General features: G+C 42.0%; 1 protein-coding gene across 1 annotated transcript in view; it reads right to left on the bottom strand.

Moving 5' to 3' along the window:
* Positions 1-1,443: 1,443 nt before the first annotated feature.
* The window catches only part of ASH2L (ASH2 like, histone lysine methyltransferase complex subunit), a 27,523-nt gene continuing 6,962 nt past the window's right edge, over positions 1,444-22,004 (bottom strand). The window contains exons 6-16 of the mRNA XM_033848876.2: positions 20,792-20,887; positions 20,022-20,117; positions 19,074-19,149; positions 16,495-16,588; positions 15,531-15,748; positions 8,121-8,288; positions 7,637-7,830; positions 4,718-4,810; positions 3,044-3,142; positions 2,259-2,318; positions 1,444-2,162 (exon numbers count right to left, since the gene is read on the bottom strand). Coding sequence (XP_033704767.1) covers positions 2,055-2,162; positions 2,259-2,318; positions 3,044-3,142; positions 4,718-4,810; positions 7,637-7,830; positions 8,121-8,288; positions 15,531-15,748; positions 16,495-16,588; positions 19,074-19,149; positions 20,022-20,117; positions 20,792-20,887 — 1,302 coding nt within the window. The 3' untranslated portion in view covers positions 1,444-2,054. The remainder of the gene's footprint in view (positions 2,163-2,258; positions 2,319-3,043; positions 3,143-4,717; positions 4,811-7,636; positions 7,831-8,120; positions 8,289-15,530; positions 15,749-16,494; positions 16,589-19,073; positions 19,150-20,021; positions 20,118-20,791; positions 20,888-22,004) is intronic.

Below are 22,004 nucleotides of genomic sequence, written 5' to 3'. Positions count from 1 at the left end.
TCTAATCAACACACACACACAGAATATGCAGTATAAACAGGCAAAAATCATTATTTCTGTAACCTCCAATGTATGAAAGCAAAATGCACAAAACCCTAATTTGATCATTTAAATGGAGAGTGGGTGCACAACTTACATGTGTGGTAATTCATGCTACAAAGAATTCATCTCCAGCTTCCTCTAGATAACACCATCCTCGTTTACTTAGAGTTCTTCAAACCCTGATGATCCAGAAGCTTTATAACCAAGTCTGCTCCATAAGACCACGAATGAATAGACCTCAGCCTGATTCTGCTGGGTTTCCTGTTAAGAGAGGTGGAATGACCGAAACAAAGACCCTGGGTCTGGGTGATTCATTAGGAGACAAATACATTAGTCAAAGCTTCTGTGTTAAGATACCAACAGTCACTTGAAATTTGGGAAATTAAACAGGCATAATATATAGGGATCCTTGGCAACATATTACCAGACTCTTGGTGAACCACTCTATTAACCTAGGTAGGAAGTTACACACAGGGAAGTCTGGAGCAATCCTGGGAGGACTGCACTGCCACTGATTAAAAGGAGGACAGGGAAGCACTTAGGGACCCCCGGGGAAGGCTCATTCTTACATTCCAGTTTTTAGTCTTCTGAAAACTGTCCTTTAATCATCAGGTATTACAAAGGAAGATAAGCAAGGCAGGAACATAACCTGCACAGATCAACACACAAGTTCAAAGGGAAGAGCTGGAGGGAGACCATTTACCCTTTTAAGTTCCTGTTCACCTTTTTTTAAAAAAAATATTTATTTAGGACTTCCCTGGTGGCGCAATGGTTAAGAATCCGCCAGCCAATGCAGGGGACACGGGTTCGAGCCCTGGTCCAGGAAGATCCCACATGCCTCGGAGCAACTAAGCCCGTGCGCCATTACTGAGCCTGTGGTCTAGAGCCCGCGCACCTAGAGCCTATGCTCCGAAACAAGAGAAGCCACCGCAATGAGAAGCCCACACACTGCAACGAAGAGTAGCCCCCGCTCACTGCAACTAGAGGAAGCCCACGTGCAGCAACGAAGACCCAACGCAGCCAAAAATAAATAAATAAATAAATTTATTTTTAAATATTTATTTGGCTGTGCCGGCTCTTAGCTGTGGCACACGGGATCTTTAGTTACGGCATGTAGGATCTAGTTCCCTGACTAGGGATTGAATCTGGGCCTCCTACATTGGAAGCACGGAGCCTTAGCCATTGGACCCCCAGGGAAGTGTCCCCTGTTCACCATCTTGAGAGGGGTTTCACAGGATAAGAGGGGGTGGTCAAATTGGCTGGAGGGAACGAAGCAACGGGGGAGGGTGGAGATAGAAACCTGTCTCTCCTCCAAGGCTGGCTCCCCTTCCTCAGAGTGCCTTATTGTTCCGACACTGTCGCCACATGGACCCCAACCTGAAAGGGAAGCAAAGTGCCACACACACTCGAAGACAAGTTTTATTTGGGAAGAGTTTCTAATTGTTAAAGCTGCAAGCAAGTTCCCTTCACAAGTATAGTTCTACTATAGATCCCAGTGTTCGAAGGTACACCTCAAAATTAGTAACAAAAACACACCCACGGTGAAAGGGAAGAGCTGTTAGACTGATTTGGAATGTACAGCCATGGATTTCAGCTGTTCTCAGAAACAGGCCCACCACTTCCTTGGGAACCAGGCGGGATGGAGGCAATGCCCGCAGAAGGACATGTCTTTAAACATATTAGCTACTTGGGCAAGGTTACCCATTCCTTAGAAAACACAGTAAGCAGCAAGTCTCAGCTGGTGGGGTACATGGCACAGGCCCAGTTCACAGGGCGCTTATGGGATCCCAGGGTCGGCAGCTGTTGGGAATGGCACACGAAGTAAAAGCCGTGATAGAAGGGACAGTGCTGAAGGGCAAGGAGTCTCTCTCAGACCCACCCGGCCTCTAATTTGCTACAGCAGAGGCCACGTTCTGCAGTATCTTCAGGAAAACATTTGTCACAGTTAAAAAACAAAACCCGCTCATATTATTCCCCAGGAAGTCCGTGTCTGCAAAGAAAAAGGGACTTGGTCAGGGTTCCCACGGGGGACTCCGCCTCCCATCCACTTCTGTTTCCACGTGATACAAGACGTCAGCCAGAGTGTGTTCCACCACGGCGCCCCAGCCCATGTCACTCATCTGCGGGAGGAACAAGGAACAGATAGGTGAGGTGAGACTGGAGTAACCGCAGCAAGAAGACTGAGGACGCACGCAGACATGTTCAACGTTACTCACAGGGCGGTACATGAGATCCTTTGGAGGATACTTGAAGCATGGTCCAAAGTTAATGGAGACCTGGGATAAATTCAATCCAAGCAGACATGAAGAAACAAAAGAAGAAAGTAGTGAAAACCTTAATGTGACATGGGAAATTTCTCGCTTTAAATGTAGTTGTGATATTCACGGTATAACTGAAACAAATGATATACATTAATACTGCTAAAGGTGGTCAATACCCTATAACAGCCATCAAGAATTAGGTAAATAAAATAAACTTGTGCTGATTTCTGTTTATAACCTAAAGAGTTCCTTATATTACTTCAATGGGGGCTACTGACAGTAAGAGGACATGGAAACTTCCAGGCATTGCCTTTACAAATAATTTGGTTTCTTTAGCTGGTAGGCTCTAATGATAGTCCCTTCATGCTGGATCATATTTTTTTTTAAATCACTATAAGCAACAGTTACTAATGATGGTAGGTTATCACGACACATAACACCAAATTGACTTATGCGTGTAAATACTTTATATCCTTTATACTGAACAACAGTGACCACACAGTACATCCAAAGGAAAGGTATGGGGCTTTACAATAACCGCATGATCTTTACCTGTCCAAGCAAATACTTCGTGGAGGACCCACATGTTTTTGGAACAAGCAGTAACAGTAGGAATATGCTCCCATCCCACTCCTAGGCCTTTCACATTTCTTTCTAGAATCCCATCAGTGGCTCTTTCACCACAACCGTCCACCTATCTCCCTCAGGTTGTGTTCACAGGATGAACAGACGATACGTACCGTGCAGCTCTTGTACAGCGAGATGGCCGGAAAGTAAACCCCCTCAAAAATATCTTTGTAAGCCACACCTTGATTGACACCATTTTTATAAAAAATTATCTGAAACAAAAACCATGGTTTTACTTCAGAATTTTAAAAAAGAACAAATTAAAAAAGAACTCCGTTGGAGAACCCTTTATCAGCAGTATGGTGGCAGCATTTGAAGAAATCCTAAGAATAGCATGTAGCTTGTGTAATAGCAATAGCTGACATTTATGTAATACCTTAGATTTTTCAGAGCCTATCTACATGCTCTATTCCAGCTGGTCCTCAGGTTTTGGGGTTTTTTGAGGGGCAATGGTGCCTTTTTTTTTTTTCCTTGGTCCTCAGACTTATTTGCTTTCTGAATTCCTATCCTACTTATATTAAACAGTTCCACTTTCTGTTTTTCATTACATTATATTTATAAAAGGTAACTGGTCATCCACTGATCCCTTGGAACTATACCCTTTTGAGCTCATTTATCTGTCCCCTTCCCTTGCCTCAGGTTCTCACTTCTGCATTTCTACTTTGAAAATCTCGCAGGGTCTTCTGTCAAAGTCTCTGAATCTGGGCTTCCCTGGTGGTGCAGTGGTTGAGAGTCCGCCTGCCGATGCAGGGGATGCGGGTTCGTGCCCCGGTCCAGGTAGATCCCACATGCCGCAGAGTGGCTGGGCCCGTGAGCCATGGCCGCTGAGCCTGCGCGTCCAGAGCCTGTGCTCCGCAGCGGGAGAGGCCACAGCAGTGAGAGGCCCGTGTACCGCCAAAAAAAAAAAAAAAAAAAAAAAGTCTCTGAATCCTTATTTCTTTGTCCTTTTTCTCTCAAAACTATCCGGAATATTCTCTTAATCACTATGGATGGACTTCAGAAAAGGCTCCTTTTTCTGAAGTAACTTTCTCTACCTCTTCTTCCCAGCAAGAGCTATTTTCTGCCTGGCTGTATTTTCTGGCTGTGTTATCTCCTTAGTTCAATTAACTGTTTCCCTTTACTACTTTTTCCCTAAAAACAATCGGAATCCTAGTTTATTTCTCCTACATTTGCTTCTATTACTGATGCAGGTGGCTTCACAGCATTTTTATAGAAAAATGTTTCCAGCTCAGAACTTTCTTCCATCCCTTCCCCTTCTATTTTGGGCCCCTGTGGTTGGTCCAGATGCACCAGCCCTTCTTTGATTGTGCTATGACCTTGGGCAAACATGTTCCCAACAACCCTGGAGAAGGGAGGCAGGAAAGTTCTAGAAGGCACTGAACGAGCCATCACAGCTCCTGCTGCCCACCACCCCCCCCCCCCCCCGTCACATACTGAGGCCCTGAATCTCCTATTCCAGTTTCCTCCTTCCGCATTTGCTACCTCCTCTGACAAAGGATAAGTATCTCTGACTTGCTTCCTCAATGGCCCTCAGGCTTTCTTATTTGGCCACTGTTTTATAGCCCCTTTTCTCTAAGAATCCAGGTCATTGCTCTCATAGCAGCAGCAGGTAGCCCAGAAAGAACAAAACACGGCAGGCAGGAGAGTGCGCTGGCCCTGCTGCTGCTGTGTTAGCAGAAATCCCTTCATCCCCCCTGTGGGCCTCAATTCCCTCACTTTCATAATAAGGGGGTTGGACCCAATGTTCAAATTCTTCTAATTCTGACATTTTGATGACCGTGACTCACCTCGCTATGGGGAGTCTGCTTTAGGCTCTTCTCTGCTTTATCCACAAAGTCTTTTTCTTCAAAATACAAATAACTCTTGAACTTTATCAAAGCCTTGAAAACCAAGAGAGAAGGAAAGAAAAAAAAAAAAAGGAAAAATGAAGCATCAGCTACATCATCATGTGGGGGGGGGGGAGCCAGATTCACACAAATAGCACTGAGTCCTCGTGTTCTGAACAGAAATTTAAAATCTTTGCAGAGTCAGCTTTGTTAGATTTTGAACAACTATGTGTGTCTTTAGAATTACCAGATGGCACATGCTTGTTAAATATTTTCCCAAAAGGCCCTTACTAAGATTTGGGGGGGGGGGGGTCACTTCCTTCCCTCCTAGTTCCCTACCTGTTTCTCCCACAGGTGGTCTCTGGGTCACTCCTTTCTTACTGGTTCCTAAGACTCTGTTTAACTATTCACTCCCGGGTAAACATATGGCATTAATTTTTTTTTAACTTGTTTTTGTGGCCACACCACGTGGTTTGTGGGATCTTAGTTCCCTGACCAGGGATTGAACCTGCACCCTCAGTAGTGAAAGCGTGGAGTCCTAGCCACTGGACCGCCAGGGAATTCTCTGACATTCATTTTCTTCTGAACAGTTCCACAGTATTCCATTTTATGGACATATTAGTAATTGCTTATTCAAATGAAAAACAAATTTTTATAATGGAAATGAAACAGTACATAATTTTAAGGATTCCAACAGTATCCTCGCAGTAACCGTAGACCTCTGTGCACTGTAGAACCAAGCACTCATATGGCTGAAGGTTCTAGGTGGTGGCAGGAGTGACGACAGTCAGCAGTGTGATGCCACCAATACAACGTGCTCTGACTGCTTATTATCAGAACAACCTTGGAGGAGACACCACCCGATTTAAGCACTTACTCTAAAGCTACCATAATGAGGACAGTGTGGCATTGGCAGAAATAAAGGTCAACAAATAGATCAGCGGAACAGAGAGCCCAGGAATCGATCTCCACAGTCACTGGACTGTCACAAAAGGAACCAAAGAAATGAGGAAAGGAGTTTTCAAAAAATGGGGCTAGAATAAGTGGGTATCAACACAGAAAAAAAAAACCTAAACTTGGGGGCTTCCCTGGTGGTGCAGTGGTTAAGAATCCACCTGCCAATGCAGGGGACACGGGTTCAAGCCCTGGTCTGGGAAGATCCCACATGCCGCGGAGCAACTAAGCCCGTGCGCCACAACTACTGAGCCTGCGTGCCACACCTACTGAACCCCGCACACCTACGGCCCGTGCTCTGCAACAAGAGAAGCCACCATAATAAGAAGCCCGTGCACCGCAACGAAGAGTAGCTCCAGCTCGCCACAACTAGAGAAAGCCCACGTGCAGCAACGAAGACCCAACACAGCCAAAAATAAATAAATAAATTTATAAAAAAAAACTAACCTTGACCTCTACTCCACGTCATTCACAAGAATGAATTCAAGGTGGATCAGAAACCTAGATTAAGAGCTAAAACCATGTTTTCAAAGAAAACATGGAAGAATACCTTCATGACTTCCTGAGAGCAGGCAAAGATTTATTAACTCATAGAAAGCAATATAATTGTAAAGAAAAATCTGAGATGCACTTCATAAAAATTAAGAACTTCAGTTCATCAGAAGACACCATTAAGAAAATGAATAGAAGAGTCAGAGTAGGAGAAAAATACTTTTTAAAAAGCCATTTCCAACAAAAGACTGTAATCCAGAATATATGAAGAACTCCTACAACTCATTAAGACGACGAACAACCCAATTTTTTTAAAAAGTCAAAATATTTGAACAGAAACTTCACAAAAGAAGACAGATGAATGGCCAGTAAGCACATGAAAAAATGTCCAATATCATTAGTCGCCAAAGAAATGCTAATTTAAACCAAATGAGATACTACTACACACCCACCAAAGTGGCTAGACTTGTTTGGTAACAACAAATGCTAGCAAGGATGTAGTGCAACTAAAATACTCATACGCTGTTAGCGGGAATGGAGAGCCTGACAATCTCTTATAAAACTAAATGTATAATGACCCAGTCATTCTATTTCTAGGCATTGACTAAAAAGAAATAAAAACATGTTGACAAAAAAGGTCTGTACAAGAATACGCATAGCAACTTTATGTATAATAAACCCGAACTTGAAATGGCCCCAGTGTCCATTAATAGGAATATGGGTAAGGAATATGTGGTATCGCACAATGGAAACTACCCTGCAGTAAAAAGGAACAAACCACAGATTCCTGTAACAGCATGGAAGAACCTCAAAAGCATTATAACAAACAATAAAAGCCAGACACAAAAGATCACACACTGCATGGTTCCATTTACATGAGTTCAAGAACAAGCAAAACTAATGGAACAGAATTGTGATGCGGGGAAAAATTCACAACAGTAGTTGCCTCAGTGCCGGTAGGAGCTGGCACTGACTAGGATGGAGTATGAGGGAACTTCCTGAGGTGTAAGATTCAACGTCTCCACGGGGGGTTGGCTCAACCTCAAAACTCAGTGAACGTACACTTAAAATTTGTACCTTTCATTTTATATTGTAAATTTTATATCAAAAGAAAAAACTAAACAAAAGTTAATCTCTAGCTAATGATATGCACCCTTAAGTACTTGGCGGGGGTTAAAAAAACATGGATGAATGTGTGGGTGGGTGGGTGTGCGGGTGGAGGAATGAATGCATAACACGTTAATGGCAGAATCTAGGTGATGGGTATTCGGACACTGACTTTTAAGTTCTTTCAATTTTGTTATGTCTTAAAATTTTCAAAATGAAATGTTGGGAAAGATGTAAATGGATAAGCATCATTAAGAGAACACACAGTTGAAGCCATCAGCTGCCACGGGTCTTCAACCCAGGAATCTCTCGGGAGGACAGACTCACCTTATCTTTATAGGTATCGGGCAGTGACTTGGCTGTCTCTGTGTCTTCAGGAAGACTGATATAAAATCCCAGGACATCTCCCTGTCCATAGCCAGAAGAGTAGTGTTTGCCAATGGACTGGTGGAATTTGGTCCCCTTTTTGCTCCGCCAAGAATAGCTAAATTTATCATAACCTAAGGGAGCTTGAAGGTTACCTGTCCCAATAAAAAGATATACAGGAAGTCAGAACTGCAAGTCAACTCTGGTTTGCTAAAGGAAAATATTCTCCTTTTTTTTACTTTTTTGCCAGTTTTGTAAAATGGCTAACGAACTATTTCTCACAAGCAATGAATTATAAAAATATTCCTAGGAACTGCAAACCACCTAAACCCTCAGGAATTGAATTTTATGACCACAATCCAATAAGCATACAAGTCATGAAGCTTAGCCAGATGGTCTATACCTCTCCACCAGTCGCCACGTCCGTATCATAGCCCCAGCTTACCTAACGGCTGGGACCAGCCCAGTCTGGCAGCGGTGTCTGGCGGCATCTCATCCACCGTGATTTCAAAGTACCAGGCACCTTTCCGAACCCCATGAGAAGCGCGAACCATAGAGTAGCCCTTCTCTCCAACCACAGTCAGCCGGTCATCGGAGATCTTTAATTGGGGAGCTGCAGTGATGGAGATTAAAACAAAGGCCTGCAACTTGTTTGAAATACTTGGAGACAACTGCCACAAACTCTTACCCTCCAGTAAAACGAAATAAAAAATCAGAAATATCAAGTCAGGAATTTGAAATATTAGTTCAGGAGTTTAAAAGTCTCCAGATATAGATGAAGGAGGAGAAAGAAAGAAAAAGGAAGAAAGCTGTCGAGTAATCAGTTTTTATTAAATGTGATTTTTTTTTTTTTTTTGCGGTATGTGGGCCTCTCACTGTTGTGGCCTCTCCCGTTGCGGAGCACAGGCTCCGGACGCATAGGCTCAACGGCCATGGCTCACGGGCCCAGCCGCTCCGCGGCATGTGGGATCTTCCCGGACCGGGGCACGAACCCGTGTCCCCTGCATCAGCAGGCGGACTCTCAACCACTGCGCCACCAGGGAAGCCCTTAAATGTGATTATTTAAGATGGCAGGTTAAAACTAATTATACTTGTCTATTCCCTAATATAACAAACCAATTGTAATGTGTTTGGATCCTGATGTGAATAAACCACCCTTTACAAGACTTTTTATTTGAAACAATTTCAAAGTTTCAAAAATAGTGGAGTGCTCACATGTCCTTCACTCGGCTTGCCAAGTGCTAACACCATCTGTGACCATCACACAAGGATCAAAACCAGAAAACTGACACTGACACAATACTGTTACACTAATCTATAGGTCACCTTTGAGTTAAGCCAGTTATCCAAATAACATCCTTTTTTTGTTCCAGGATCTAATCCAAGATCCTCCATTTCATCTAGTTGTCGTGTCTCCTCAGGTCTTTCATGACCCTGACATTCTGAAGGGTACTGGTCACTTGGTTTGTAGAAATGTCCCTCAAACATTTGTCTGTCCGATGCTTCCTCCTGTCTGGGTCCAGGTCATGCCTCTGCCGGGACACCACTGCAGTACTGCTGGGCCTCTCAGTACGTCAGGTCAGGAAGCACATGCTGTCCAAATGGTGATGTTAAACTCTGATCACTTGGTTAAGGTGGTACCTTCCAGGTTTCTCCACTATAAAATTACTATTTCCCCTTTGTAATTAATAAGTATTTTGTGGGAAGATAAAAAGATATTTGAGACAATCAAGGAAATCTGATTTGGACTGAATTCAGATGATAGCAAGGAATTATATGTTTTGCTAAGTGTAATAAGAGCTTGTGGCTATAAAAGCAAACTCCATACTCCTTAGAGATACATATTTTTAAGAGTACATAGGGTGAGACTTACTTCTTAAAAATTTTTAAAAAAGAGTGAAATAAAGGAGCGGATAAAACAAATACGGCAAAACCTTGGTAACTTAAATCTGGGTGAAAACTCTATGGAGCTTCACTGTGTTCACCTCTCGACCTTTGCGTATAGTGTGAATCTTACTTTACTAAGAGACCATTATGTAACATAAGGGGACAATCTAAACCAACTGGAAGGGACACTGTGACTTGGAAGTTGGAAGTGAAGCAAAAAATGACAAAAGGCGGGAGAGTATTTTTGTGCTGTGTAGGTTGATCTTATAGCTGTAGAAGCATCTCCAACCCAATTAAGACTTAACTGAGGGAAACGCATTTGAAGTAGTATTTGTGGGACTCTAGAAGTTGTCTGAATTCTGCTGGAATAACAAAATGTAGTTTCATTAGCTTTTATAAAGGCTTACGATTTATGAAGTATTTTCATAGGTAGGTAGGTAAGTAGGTAGACAGATGGCCAGACAGACTCCCCCTCACAACTCCCACCTCCAGTGGAGAAGCAGACCACGTGGCTGTTCAAGCTCACACCGCAGCGGGCAGAGCCTGATTGAAGCCCTGGCCCTGCACTCTTTCCGTGACCCCGCAATGGCTCTTGTATTCAGGAGATACGATGACAACCTCCCTAAATTACATGCACATTGTTTAACAGAACTTTCTTAGGTATTTGGCAAATTCTACCTTCTCAAATACAAATACTTCTTCCTTTACTCTTTCCTGACCAATTCAGTCCTAAAGCCATTAGGTGGGGCTGAGCAAGGTTAAGTGTCTGTGACAGAACAGGATATTAAAGGGTCTACCTCCTCACAAAACTTTTTAATTACAAAGGGAAAAAAGAGTAACTCTCCAGTGGATAAACCTGGCAGATACCACCTTAGCCAAATGATCAGTGGACATCACCAGTAATGGGACACATTAAAGTCCTGCACCACCTACAGGATGTAGTATGTGAGATTATTTCTGTGATATTCCTGTTGAAGATGCAGAACTTGGATCATTAGGAACAAGATGAAACCAAACTGAGGGATATTCTGTAAAATAACTGCCTTCTAACTTTCAAAAGCCTCAAGGTCAAAGTCCAGGAAAGATGGGGAAGCTGTTCCAGACTGAAGACTTAAGAGTCACGACAACTAAATGCAGCAAATGATTCTCAACTGGACCCTTCTGCTATAATGGATGTTCTGGATCAACTGGGCAAACTTGGATAGAATATGAGCATCGGATGGTAGTAATCAGATGCTAATTTCCTGATTTTGATCGTTGTGTCAGCTCTGTAAGATGTGAAAGTTTAAAAAAATATCCACTAGTTCTTTCATATTCTTCCTTTCAAGAGGTGGAGCCTAATTTCCCTCCACTTGAGTGTGGGCTGAATTTAGCAACTAATTTCTTGTAACAAATATAATGAAGTTGAAGTGACTGTCCCACTTCAAGACAGGTCAAACTCTTTACAGCTCTCTTGGAGAACTTGCTCTAGGAGAAGTTAGCTTCCATGGATGAGGACAAATTAGCAGTCTATGGAGAGGCCCACACAGTGAGGACCTGAGGGTGTCCCGTCAAAGCCACGTGACTGAGCCATCTTGGAAAGAGACCGCCATCCCCAGCTAAGAGCTTGACTGCAACTTCCTGAGCTTTCCTGAGCCAGACCACACAGCTAAGCTGCTTCCAGATTCCCAACTCTCAGAAACTACGGGATGATAAACACTGGTAGTTTTAGAATGCTAAGTTTTATGGTAATCCATTATGCAGCACTAGGTAACACAAGGAGAATGTCCCTGTTTGTAAGAAATACACAATAAAGTTCTCAAAGGTGAGACAGCATCATGGCAACTGACTCTCAAGTAGTTCAGGAAAAAAAAAAGTTTAGTACTGTTCTTACAATTTTTTTTTAATAAATCTGAGATTATCTCAAAATAAAAAGTTTAAAAGATACAATATAGAGTTATTATTAACTTTTAAAAGGCTCAGCATAAACAGCAGGCAGCCACTGCTATCCTACGTATTAAATTCTAACATGTTACTGCTAAATAAGGGCCAGTGTTCTCCCATTTTTTCCCCTCCAGAATTATAGCTATTATGTATAGTGAAACACAACAAGGCTCACTTCTTAAACCCTGAAGTCACTTATTTGGCCCTTCCTTACTATCAAAGTATGCTTGTCACTCACAGGAGTCAAACCGATCCATGTACAATGGTCATTAAACTGAGGGATTACGTCCAAGTGACTTCACTTGACTCCACTTCTGAATGACTAGCATCAGTACAAGTGTTACAGCTTTTAGCATCAATTCAAGAAACAATGAATGGGCTTCCCAATGGAATAACTATATGGACATGTTTAGATTCAATTCAAAGAAACAACTGAAAGAGGCATATTTTAAACAATTGTGGAAATGTGAATATGGACTGAGTATGGAATAATTAAGAAATTATTATTCACCTCTATCAGGTAAGATAATGGCACAGTGGTTATGTTTCTTAAAATCCTTGTTGGAGGGGCTTCCCTGGTGGCACAGTGGTTGAGAGTCCGCCTGCCGATGCAGGGGACAAGGGTTCGTGCCCCAGTCTGGGAAGATCCCACATGCCGCGGAGTGGCTGGGCCCGGGGGGCTATGGCCGCTGGCCCTGTGCGTCCGGGGCCTGTGCTCCGCAGCGGGGGAGGCTGCAGCAGTGAGAGGCCCGCGTACCGCAAAAAAAAAAAAAAAAAATCCTTGTTGGAGATAAATACTGAGACATCTAAGGGTGAAATAATATGCTATCTGGATTTGCATTAATACTTCAGAAAAACAGCAAAGAAATCCATGAGGTACACTTGTCTAAAAGTAGTTTATTTAAATTCACTTTCACATTCTAACAGATAATGAATGCTATTCTCTGAATAATTGAATAAATTATGCCATTAAAAGAACTATTATACATTAAAAAGAGTTTTGCATGACAAAAAAGTCATAAAGTTAAAAGACAACTGACAAACTGGGAGAAAATGTTTACAACGTATCCCACAGACAAAGGGCTAACATCCCTAGCATATAAAGGGACAAAAGACCAAAATTCCAACAGATAAATGGGAAATAAAAACACACAAATATAATTCACAAGGTAGTGACTCTTAAACATGAAAGAAAATGTTCAAACTCAAAGAAACACAAATTAAAACACTGAGATTCCCATTTCTCACCTCTCAGACTGGCCAAAATTAAAATCTAGGACAACACCTTCTGTTTGTGAGGTCATGGGGAAACAAACATTCTCTACGTTGCTGGTGGGAATGCAAACCGGCACAGCCATTTGAAGGAGAATTTGGCAATATCTAACAAAACTAGGTATATACGTACTTACCGTTTGGTCCAGCAATTCCACTTCTAGAATTCAACCATGAACGTATACCACCAACAATACAAAAACACACACACCCATGGTTATTCACTGCCTCTTGATGAATCCAAAATCCTGGAAACAATCTAAATGCCCATATTCAGAGTGGTTGAATAAACCATGTACATCCACATAATGCCATATCATAAAGTTAAAAAAAGAAAAAACTGAGGATGAGCTCTTTGAACTGGCGTGGAGTAACCGCATGAACCGAAATGCAAGACTATCTACAGTATGCTGCCCTTCATGTACGAAAAAAGGAGATAAAAGGAAATACACGCGTGTGTGCTCACCTGTGCAGAAGAAATAAAGGAAGAACTAGAAACCAGAGAGACTGGTCATGTAGAGGGTGGGTGGGAAAGTGGGAGAAAAAGAGGAAATGAGAGTGGGGCAGCAGGGGTGAGGAGGGATGACACTCTGGGCAAACCTTTGTGAAAAACAGTAGCTCTAGAACTACAGTAATGTTGCACATACCCTTCAAACTCTCCCCTGACACAGATGCACATGCCCCCAAGATGTGGGAGAACCCCAAATGGCATACCAACACTAACAACTGAGCCTACCATATCACAAATGAAAAACATAAGCACACTGAAGGAGGTGGGGAAGGAAAGAACTAATCTAAGTTAGCATTATCCTGATGGGATATGCAAGGCTAAGACAGAAAGAGCTGTACATAAATGCTGTAATCTAGTTAGGGAATGTTTCCTACAGTGGTTTGCAATTCTCAAACCACCTTATGTGCATATTAGACATGAACGAGTAAGAAAATGTATTGGAGGTAATTAGAATCAGGTTTTACTGTTCAAGAAAGAAGTTACAAATATGGAAAGGTGGAAGGCTGGAATAACCTTGTGGTGTTTGATTAAAATCCAAGGTAGCAAAGTAAACTCAGTATAGGCATGTATATATGTGTCGTTCAGAATACGGACATACATTTCCCACCTCGGTTCACGGAGGGAGCCTAGAAGCAACACCCTGTAACAGTAAGCACACAGAACACTCACATCTTCATTTCTAAACACCATTCTCCAGTCAAAGGAACCCGGGCTCTTTGGAGACGGAGCCGATACTTGGCCTGGAGCACGGAAAATATGAGATGAACCAAAAACATCTTGTGACGTCAGCAAGTAAGGAAAAAAAGGTGATGGGGCTTATCAAAAGGACACAAGATTCCATTCCCAACAACGTAGGTGGACCTGGAGGGTATTATGCTCAGTGAACTAAATCAGAGAAAGACAAATACTCTGTTATCATTTATATGTGGAATCTAAAAAACCAAATGAACGTACATGACAAAACAGAAAGAGACTGACAGATATAGAGAACAGACCAGTGGTTACCAGGAGGAGAGGGAAGGGAAGAGGGGCGAGATAGGGTTAGGGGATCAAGAGGTACAAACCACTATGCATAAAACAAACACCCAATAAAAACATAAAAAATAAATAAAGCAACTATACCCCAATTAGAAAAAAACAATGATGCTTTAAGGATATATTGTACAGCATCAGGAAATATAGCCATTATTTTATAATAACTTTAAATGGAGTATAATCTATAAAAATATTGAATCACTATGTTGTACACCCAAAAGTAATACAATATTGTAAGTCAACTATACTTCAATTAAAAAAAAAAAAAGGAATCAACCTAAAGAAGCTCCTAATGGCCAAAGCTGGAGTAATTTGAGCAACAAAATAAATATCTGTTAAATGCACACTGATAAAAATAATCAATTAAATAATAAAGAAAAGGAATAGCAACGATCAGGCAAATACCACATTAACAACTGTTGCCGACAAGATCCACTGATGGATGCTAAAATCAGTGGGCAAAACTTTACAGAGAAACGGGATACTTGCATAGCCTCGCAGCATCTTTCCCTAAGATATTTATGAACTACAAAGGGAAAGACAACAGAGACAGCAGAAACCACCTTAACACCAATAATAAGACAACACAACCAATAATAAGACACATCGACATCACCAGCTCATGAGGTGATGCAGTGGGAAGGATTCATGTCTGCGGTGTTCTTCCAAAAGTGCAACACCTCAGTCTAATCAGGAAAAAAAGTCAGACAGACCCTCACTGAGGAACAGTCAACAAAGTAACTGATTAACACTGCAACAGACTAAGGAGAAATAACTAAATGCAATGCGAGATCCTAGAAAAGAGGCGCTAGAGGAAAAATTGGTGAAATTGAAATAAAGTCTTTAGTTTCATTCATAGCATTTACTGATGTTATTTAATCTCCTGGTTTTGATAACTGTACTATGGTTATGTAAGATCTTATTATTAGGAGAAGCTTGATAAGGGATATATGGAAATTCTATTATTTTTGCAACTGTACTGTAAGTTTAAAATTAGTTCAAAATAGAAAGTTAAAAAAAAACCCCACATACCATATATAATTGGCTAGAGCTTATAAGAAGAGAAAAGGAAGAAATTATTTCTTGCACATCCCGGCTGGGTGTAGTCAGAGATGGGGGTAAGGAAGTGGTAGCAGAATGTGTCTGTCGAATTCTAGACGGGACACAGCTGACGACAGAAGTTCAAAGTAACACTGGGTCCAACACGAACATTAATAGCTTACCTACCTCGATCATGTAGGGCTAACAAAACCCGTTCATACAAGCAGGCTCTGTAGAGGTCTCCAGGAATCGGTTTTCCTGCCCAGCAGTCGAGTTCAAGCTTCTCAGGGTCAGGGGCGTGGGGATCGGGCTCAGCTAGAATATACCGATAGCCATCTTTGTTAAATGGGTGTTCCAAGGGGTAGCCATGAGGGGGAAGGCGCTGAGCAGAAAACAAAGGGTCACTGCAGAAAGGAAAAAATAAAATCAAGAAACTAAAACCCCCTCTAGCTCCAGTGCCTTCAATTCTGTAAGAAAGGCCTCTGATTTATTAGAGTTCTGCTGGAACACATGTAACTTCAAATGCTTTTCATTATTCAAATAGATGATCCTGCCCTCTGCAGGCAAAACGGGGAAATGAAAATTATTTTAATCTGTATGGATACCTATGAAACTGAGCCAGTAGACCACAGAGGAGAAAGGGTGCAGAGGAACAAGGGCAGCTGCCTTTAGCATATTTATTACTATAACTAATGAACAGAAACTCAAAAGATATGAGCATTTACTACCTGTTTCCAGGCTGAATGAGAAATGACCTGGATTTCGCCACCTTAGTACTGAACAAAGTGAAGGGAACAGCCATCAGAGGGGAGAGGCAGAAAGTTTATGTAAAAGAGCTAACATTCAGTATCTGTTTCACTCTCTCTGGTCCATCTACTCTTCCTCAAGATGCCTTAATGGAACTTTACTCCCAGGTAAATCACCACAGGTGTGCTGCCCCAGGGCTGTTGCCCCAGGGCTGTTTCACTTAGTAACAAGTTCCTAAAACAGGTCACCTAGTCTGGGGCTCATTTACCCCTTAAAGTGCTAAGGATTTGAGAAAAAGAGACAGGCTTGCGTCCTCAGACACCTGAGCCCTTCCCCGCTGACGGACTCTGCCAGCCGCAGAGGGCACTCTAACAGTGGTGAGTGGGGTGGGTGTTCTGCCCACCTCCGGGCCTTCTTGGTGGTCCCTGTGGCCCCGCCATCCTGCTGTTTGCGCTTAGCTCCTCTTCCTTTTCCACTGCTTCCCGCTGCAATTCCCCCTTTAAAGAAAAGGCAGATCACTTTCAATGAGCTGTGACAGATGCCCCATGGGGATGCTAACACTCCCAGCGTGCATTTGTGTAACACCACAGGAGGATTTCCTGCCTGAAAGCAGACTGCGCTTCACCCTGGTTCAGAACGAGTCTGCCGAGCGGCTCCCACCCCAGGACTCTGGGTTCTGGCAGTAAGTGCAGTGAACCTAGCACTAACGATACCTGTGTTATAGTTTAGACCTTCACTTCTTAAATGAACTGCAACTACTAGTACACTTTCCGAGGATGTGACACAAATGCATTTTCACTCGTTCAGATTCCAAACACCCACAGCTAGAAACAAGTGCATGGATAAAACCCTTTTCCACCCAAATGAATACAAACACCCATAAGGAGAGAATATCCCCACTACAAGGGGGGGTGCGCGCGTGCTTGAACTCCACATGGCGCACACTCCATAAGCATAAGAGAGGCACAGCATCTGCTAAAGCACTGGACTTGAATTTCCAACAAGACAAAAGTACACCAAACGTGGAAAACAAAAACAGAGGTACTAAAAAGGTGGTTCTGTCCAGTGCCGCTAGGCATCCAGTATGGTTGTCTGTGACACGAGCAGGAAAGGCGGCTTTAAATTTAGCAGGCGATCTTTACAATTATTAAAATTGTGCCAATGCCCCAAATTTAGGTTAGACTAACCTGGCTTGTGGAATTAAGAGAAAATACCCATAGAGAATTTATAAATTTTATTTTTTAAAAAATGAGCTACATACAAGGGCCACAAGGAATACTACCTTGTATATTTCTAAAAAGGTACTCAAATATTTGTCCAGTTCTGTCATTCCTCTCAGTTTGTTTTTCGAACTTCCAGAAAATATCCCTGGACTGTAGGAAAACACCTTTATGTAAACAACTGCATGAAGTACTGTATCTTAATTTGGGGCAAGCTTGGAAATTATCAGCAGTTCTGCTGCAATAAAAAGAGGATCAATGGGCTTCCCTGGTGGCGCAGTGGTTGAGAGTCCGCCTGCCGATGCAGGGGACACGGGTTCGTGCCCCGGTCCGGAAAGATCCCACATGCCACGGAGCGGCTGGGCCCTTGAGCCATGGCCGCTAAGCCTGCGCGTCCGGAGCCTGTGCTCCGCAATGGGAGAGGCCACAACAGTGAGAGGCCCGCGTACCGCAAAAAAAAAAAAAAAAAAAAAAAAAAAAAGAAGAAAAAAAAAGAGGATCAAGACACTGAAGGCAGGTCATATTCTGCGTAGACAGGACCAGATTCATGCTGAACTTCCTTTTACGAACATACCAGGTTGTCATTCCTAGTCCTCATAAAAGGCTTAATGTTAAACGGCTGCAACATTAACATCTCTAGTTCGAGTTACCTTAATCAAAAAACTATTAAGTTTTTATTGGCATCTGCATTTCAATTATTTTGAGAGAAGTTTTACATCCATCTTGAACAAAACAAGCAACACAAAGGGGACTGCTGGCCATGTTAGGCAGAATATGACAACGTACAAGCTTCCAATTACTAACATTAAACCAGAACTACTGTTTCATATCGAGTGCTACTGCCACCATCTCCACAATGCTTTAAAAATTTAACTTAGGTTTAGCTTCTACCACAGCTCAGCGAAAAGCATTTTCCAAAACACAAAATACTTAAGTCTGAGAGGCTGAAAGAAGACAGAGGAGGAATTCACCTCCAAAAGAGGCTCCACCTGTAAGAACAGAAGTGGCACCATGTATTCGTCAAATGTTAACAATTAAAAGGAGATTAAAATTACAATTATGTAATTTAACAATTACATAATTTTTACAAATAATGTAAAAAGATGAACAATACACTTAGCTATTTCCCACCCATCTTAGAATATTAGTAACAGTGTAATGATTACATATTTAAGATGCTACCACTCCAAAAGACAAGGTAATGACACCATGTGTCAGATGAATAGCTAGCTACCTCCCCATTATACCCACTCTCCTTAGATTACCATTAGCAGCAAAGGGCTTTCCTGCTCTTAGATGGGTTAGAGAGAAAAATATGCTACAGTGGGTGATCAACACAGAAATGCTGTCATGTGAATAAGCTGAAGATTAAGGGCAAGAAAAATGAGAAGATGGGCAGGAAGTGTATTATATAACAACTGAATTAAGGAAAAAGAGTGCAGAGCAAGTGAATCTAAAGTGTTAGTTATGAAGATACAGATGGGGAGTCTAATATAAACACAGCGAATCTGACCTTAAAATTGTACCTTGTTTTATGCTAAATCTGTTTCACTTAAGACCAAACTGTAGTGTAAAGTGACAAAAAGTTCTCCCCTACTACCATCTGTCAAACCCTTGGCTAGCTCCTAAAAATTGAGATTTGGACTTTAAAGCATCTTAGTAAATATCCAGTTAAGAGTCAACCCAAAGACTGCCCAATTCTAGGCACATCTGAATTCAACAGCTTACAAGTATTTCATCAATGAGACACTGAAACACTTACCATTTAGATTCCCACTGGTAGACACGGCACTGCTTTGTTTTTGGTTGTCATAAGCAGGACCAATGTTACTAAGATCCTAGAGGGAAAAATATTCAATTATAAAGGGAGGCTATCTAATCAAACCAACCTGGCAATGCTCAAAAGAACAGGAGAAATTCTAATTGAATGACAATCTAGATCTGAAACCTGCAGAGGTCCCAAACTTAGATGCTTCAGGGATCAGCCAGTAACACATGTGACGCAGCCAAGTGTCAGGCTCCAAGTGGTTAAGAATGAGGATGAGTGGCAACCAACCCGTGCTGGGGGGGTACGGCCGGGCCGAGGGAACACCTCCCTGTGGGAACCAGACCCAGTGTAGTCAGAGGTTCGAATTTTTTTCTCTTAGAGCTTCGCATTTTACAAGAAAAGGCAGAAATCTGAATTTCTATATGAAATCTTAAATTTTCAATGTGGGCAAATCAAACATTTTAAGGCACAGCTGAAAGATTTGACCTCCTGAGATGCTGAATGTGACACCTGCCATTTAAACAAAGAGGGGAAGTTTTCTTTTTCCTCATATTATGCTAGATACACAACACAAATTCTTCTTCACAGCAAATTTTTCTTCACACTAACAAATGTTTTTAGAGCAAAATTTGAGATGGAAAGAAAAGGAGAAATAACTTGGAATGGCATATTTGTGTTACAAGTCAGGAAATGGAAGTTAAAAAAGATAAAAATGACACGCATCGAGTCATAACATTTTAGGGAAGGGCCAGAACTAAAACACCAGTCTCCTGGTTTAAGGTGAGTGTTCTTTCTTTCCATGTGTAGTAAGAACCATTTATTTGGAACCCACCATGCTATGGGCATTTGTACATGGCAAACATACAAATGTCAACAAAGCCTGATTCTCTCTGTCCCCATGGCTTAAAAATCAAAAGGGGATTACGAAGCATATTAGTGTACCTGATCCAGAAGGCCAAATTTGGGGTAATCTTCTTCTGGGTCCTTACTCCCAGGATCGGGGTGTTCCTTTACTAAGAATACATCTCTTTCTTTACTCTAAAAGGAAACAGCATTTTAGTATTACTGGAAATTTTATACTTAAAATGAATGGATGATGAACCGCTAACTCCAATCCCTAGGTGTAATCTCCAAATCCCAAAGCCCGCCCCCCACCAGAAAAAAACCCAACACACAACAGTATTGTTTTTCCCTGATTAGAAAATTAATGCATGACCATCAAAAAATTCAAACAATAGAGAAACTTAAAAAAATGAGAACCACTGTCCTTCATAACCCTCACCCATCCCTGCATCTCACAGAGATACATACTGTTAACAGCTTGTGCTGACTTCTCCCCAGGTGCTCTCTCTAATTCTAAGGACAATAATGTTCAGAGTTTTTTTTTTTAATCAAAGAAAACAATTGTCTCCAATTTCAATATAAAAAATTATACTTGCCAAAGTGCACTGGACAAAGGTTTCAGCATCGTACATAAAACTACCATGTCTTCATTTAAGACACAATGTGCAATTTACTGATTTTGTGTGAAAACTATTAAAATTTACAATTGCGCTCCAAGATTTAATACTAGGTTGTTCTCATTTTCTCAGTCATCACATTATTTCAGTGAGACCAAAAAAATATATATACACACATACATATATATATAAATTCTTACAAGGAACACTGGTTTTCTAAATGTTGAGTCTAGTCAATTTTAGCCTACTTACCATCGTTTTAACAATGTTATTTGGCCAGGTCATTTTCCCAGGTCTCTGTCTGGTCGTCATGCACTCCCAATATTTATCAATAAATGGTATGATATCCTAATTTTTAAAACAAAATATACTAAAGCTTTTATAGTTGCTTTCAAAATTATATTCACAAAAAAAAAACGCAGCATTTTCAAAGACCTTGTCAGAATCAAAAGACAAATTCATGTTTTGCCTTTTAATAACTGAACAAATACATAATTGCATGCGAACAACATATAGGTTGTGGGGAATTTCAAACAAGTATACATATACAAGGACTTCCCTGGTGGTCCAGTGGTTAAGACTCCGCGCTTCCACTGCAGGGGGCACGGCTTCGATCCCTGGTCGGGGAACTAAGAGCCGGCATGCAGCAAGGCGCAGCCAAAAAAAAAAAAAAAAGATTCTGATTCAAACAAGCATATACAACTCTTAGTCACATAGGGCTCATAATCCAGTTAAAGGGAAAAGACCTGCCCTAACTCTGTAAGATGACTCCCAGGTACTCTCTCTCCTGAGCTCCTATTCCTTCCCACCAGAGACATCTCCACCTGGAAACCACGCAGGCACCTCAGACTTCTCCTGACCGAGACTGAACTCTGTACCTCACCTCATAAATCTGCTCTTAACACTCAGAATCGCCCGTCACCCAGAGTCACAGGCTTGACACACGGAGTCACTCTTGTTCTTCTCGTACAACCTGCGCATCTAAATGGTCACCAAGTGAATTTTTTTTAAATATTAATTTATTTATTTATTTGGCTGTGTCGGGTCTTAGTTGCCGCGTGCGGGCTTCTCTCTAGTTTTGGCGCGGGCTCAAGAGTGTGAGGGCTCAGGAGTCTAGCGGCATGTGGGATCTTAGTTCCCCGACCAGGGATCAAACCCGTGTTCCCTGAACTGGAACAGCAGATACTTAACCACTGGACCACCAGGGAAGTCCCACTAAATGAATTTTTAAGTTTCAGAAACTTTTCACCAATCAGGGCTCCTTTCCACCCCCACTGCTTTGACTGTGGTCCTCGCCAGTCCCTGCCTGCACGACCACAACAATCTCTGAGCTTGATCCTCTGGCACCAACCTCCCCCATCCTCGGCCACCTCCCCCAGCCCACCAGAGTTTGTCCGCCGCTAACACCTTCCACCAGAATCAGTTCCGTGAACACCAAATCTTTACTAAAAGGAACCAGGCTGAA

The sequence above is a fragment of the Tursiops truncatus genome, chromosome 21, assembly GCF_011762595.2.
Source record: "Tursiops truncatus isolate mTurTru1 chromosome 21, mTurTru1.mat.Y, whole genome shotgun sequence".
Taxonomy (NCBI): domain Eukaryota; kingdom Metazoa; phylum Chordata; class Mammalia; order Artiodactyla; family Delphinidae; genus Tursiops; species Tursiops truncatus.
The sequence above is the reverse complement of the archived record's forward strand: the minus strand, read 5'-3'. Positions and strand labels throughout refer to the sequence as shown.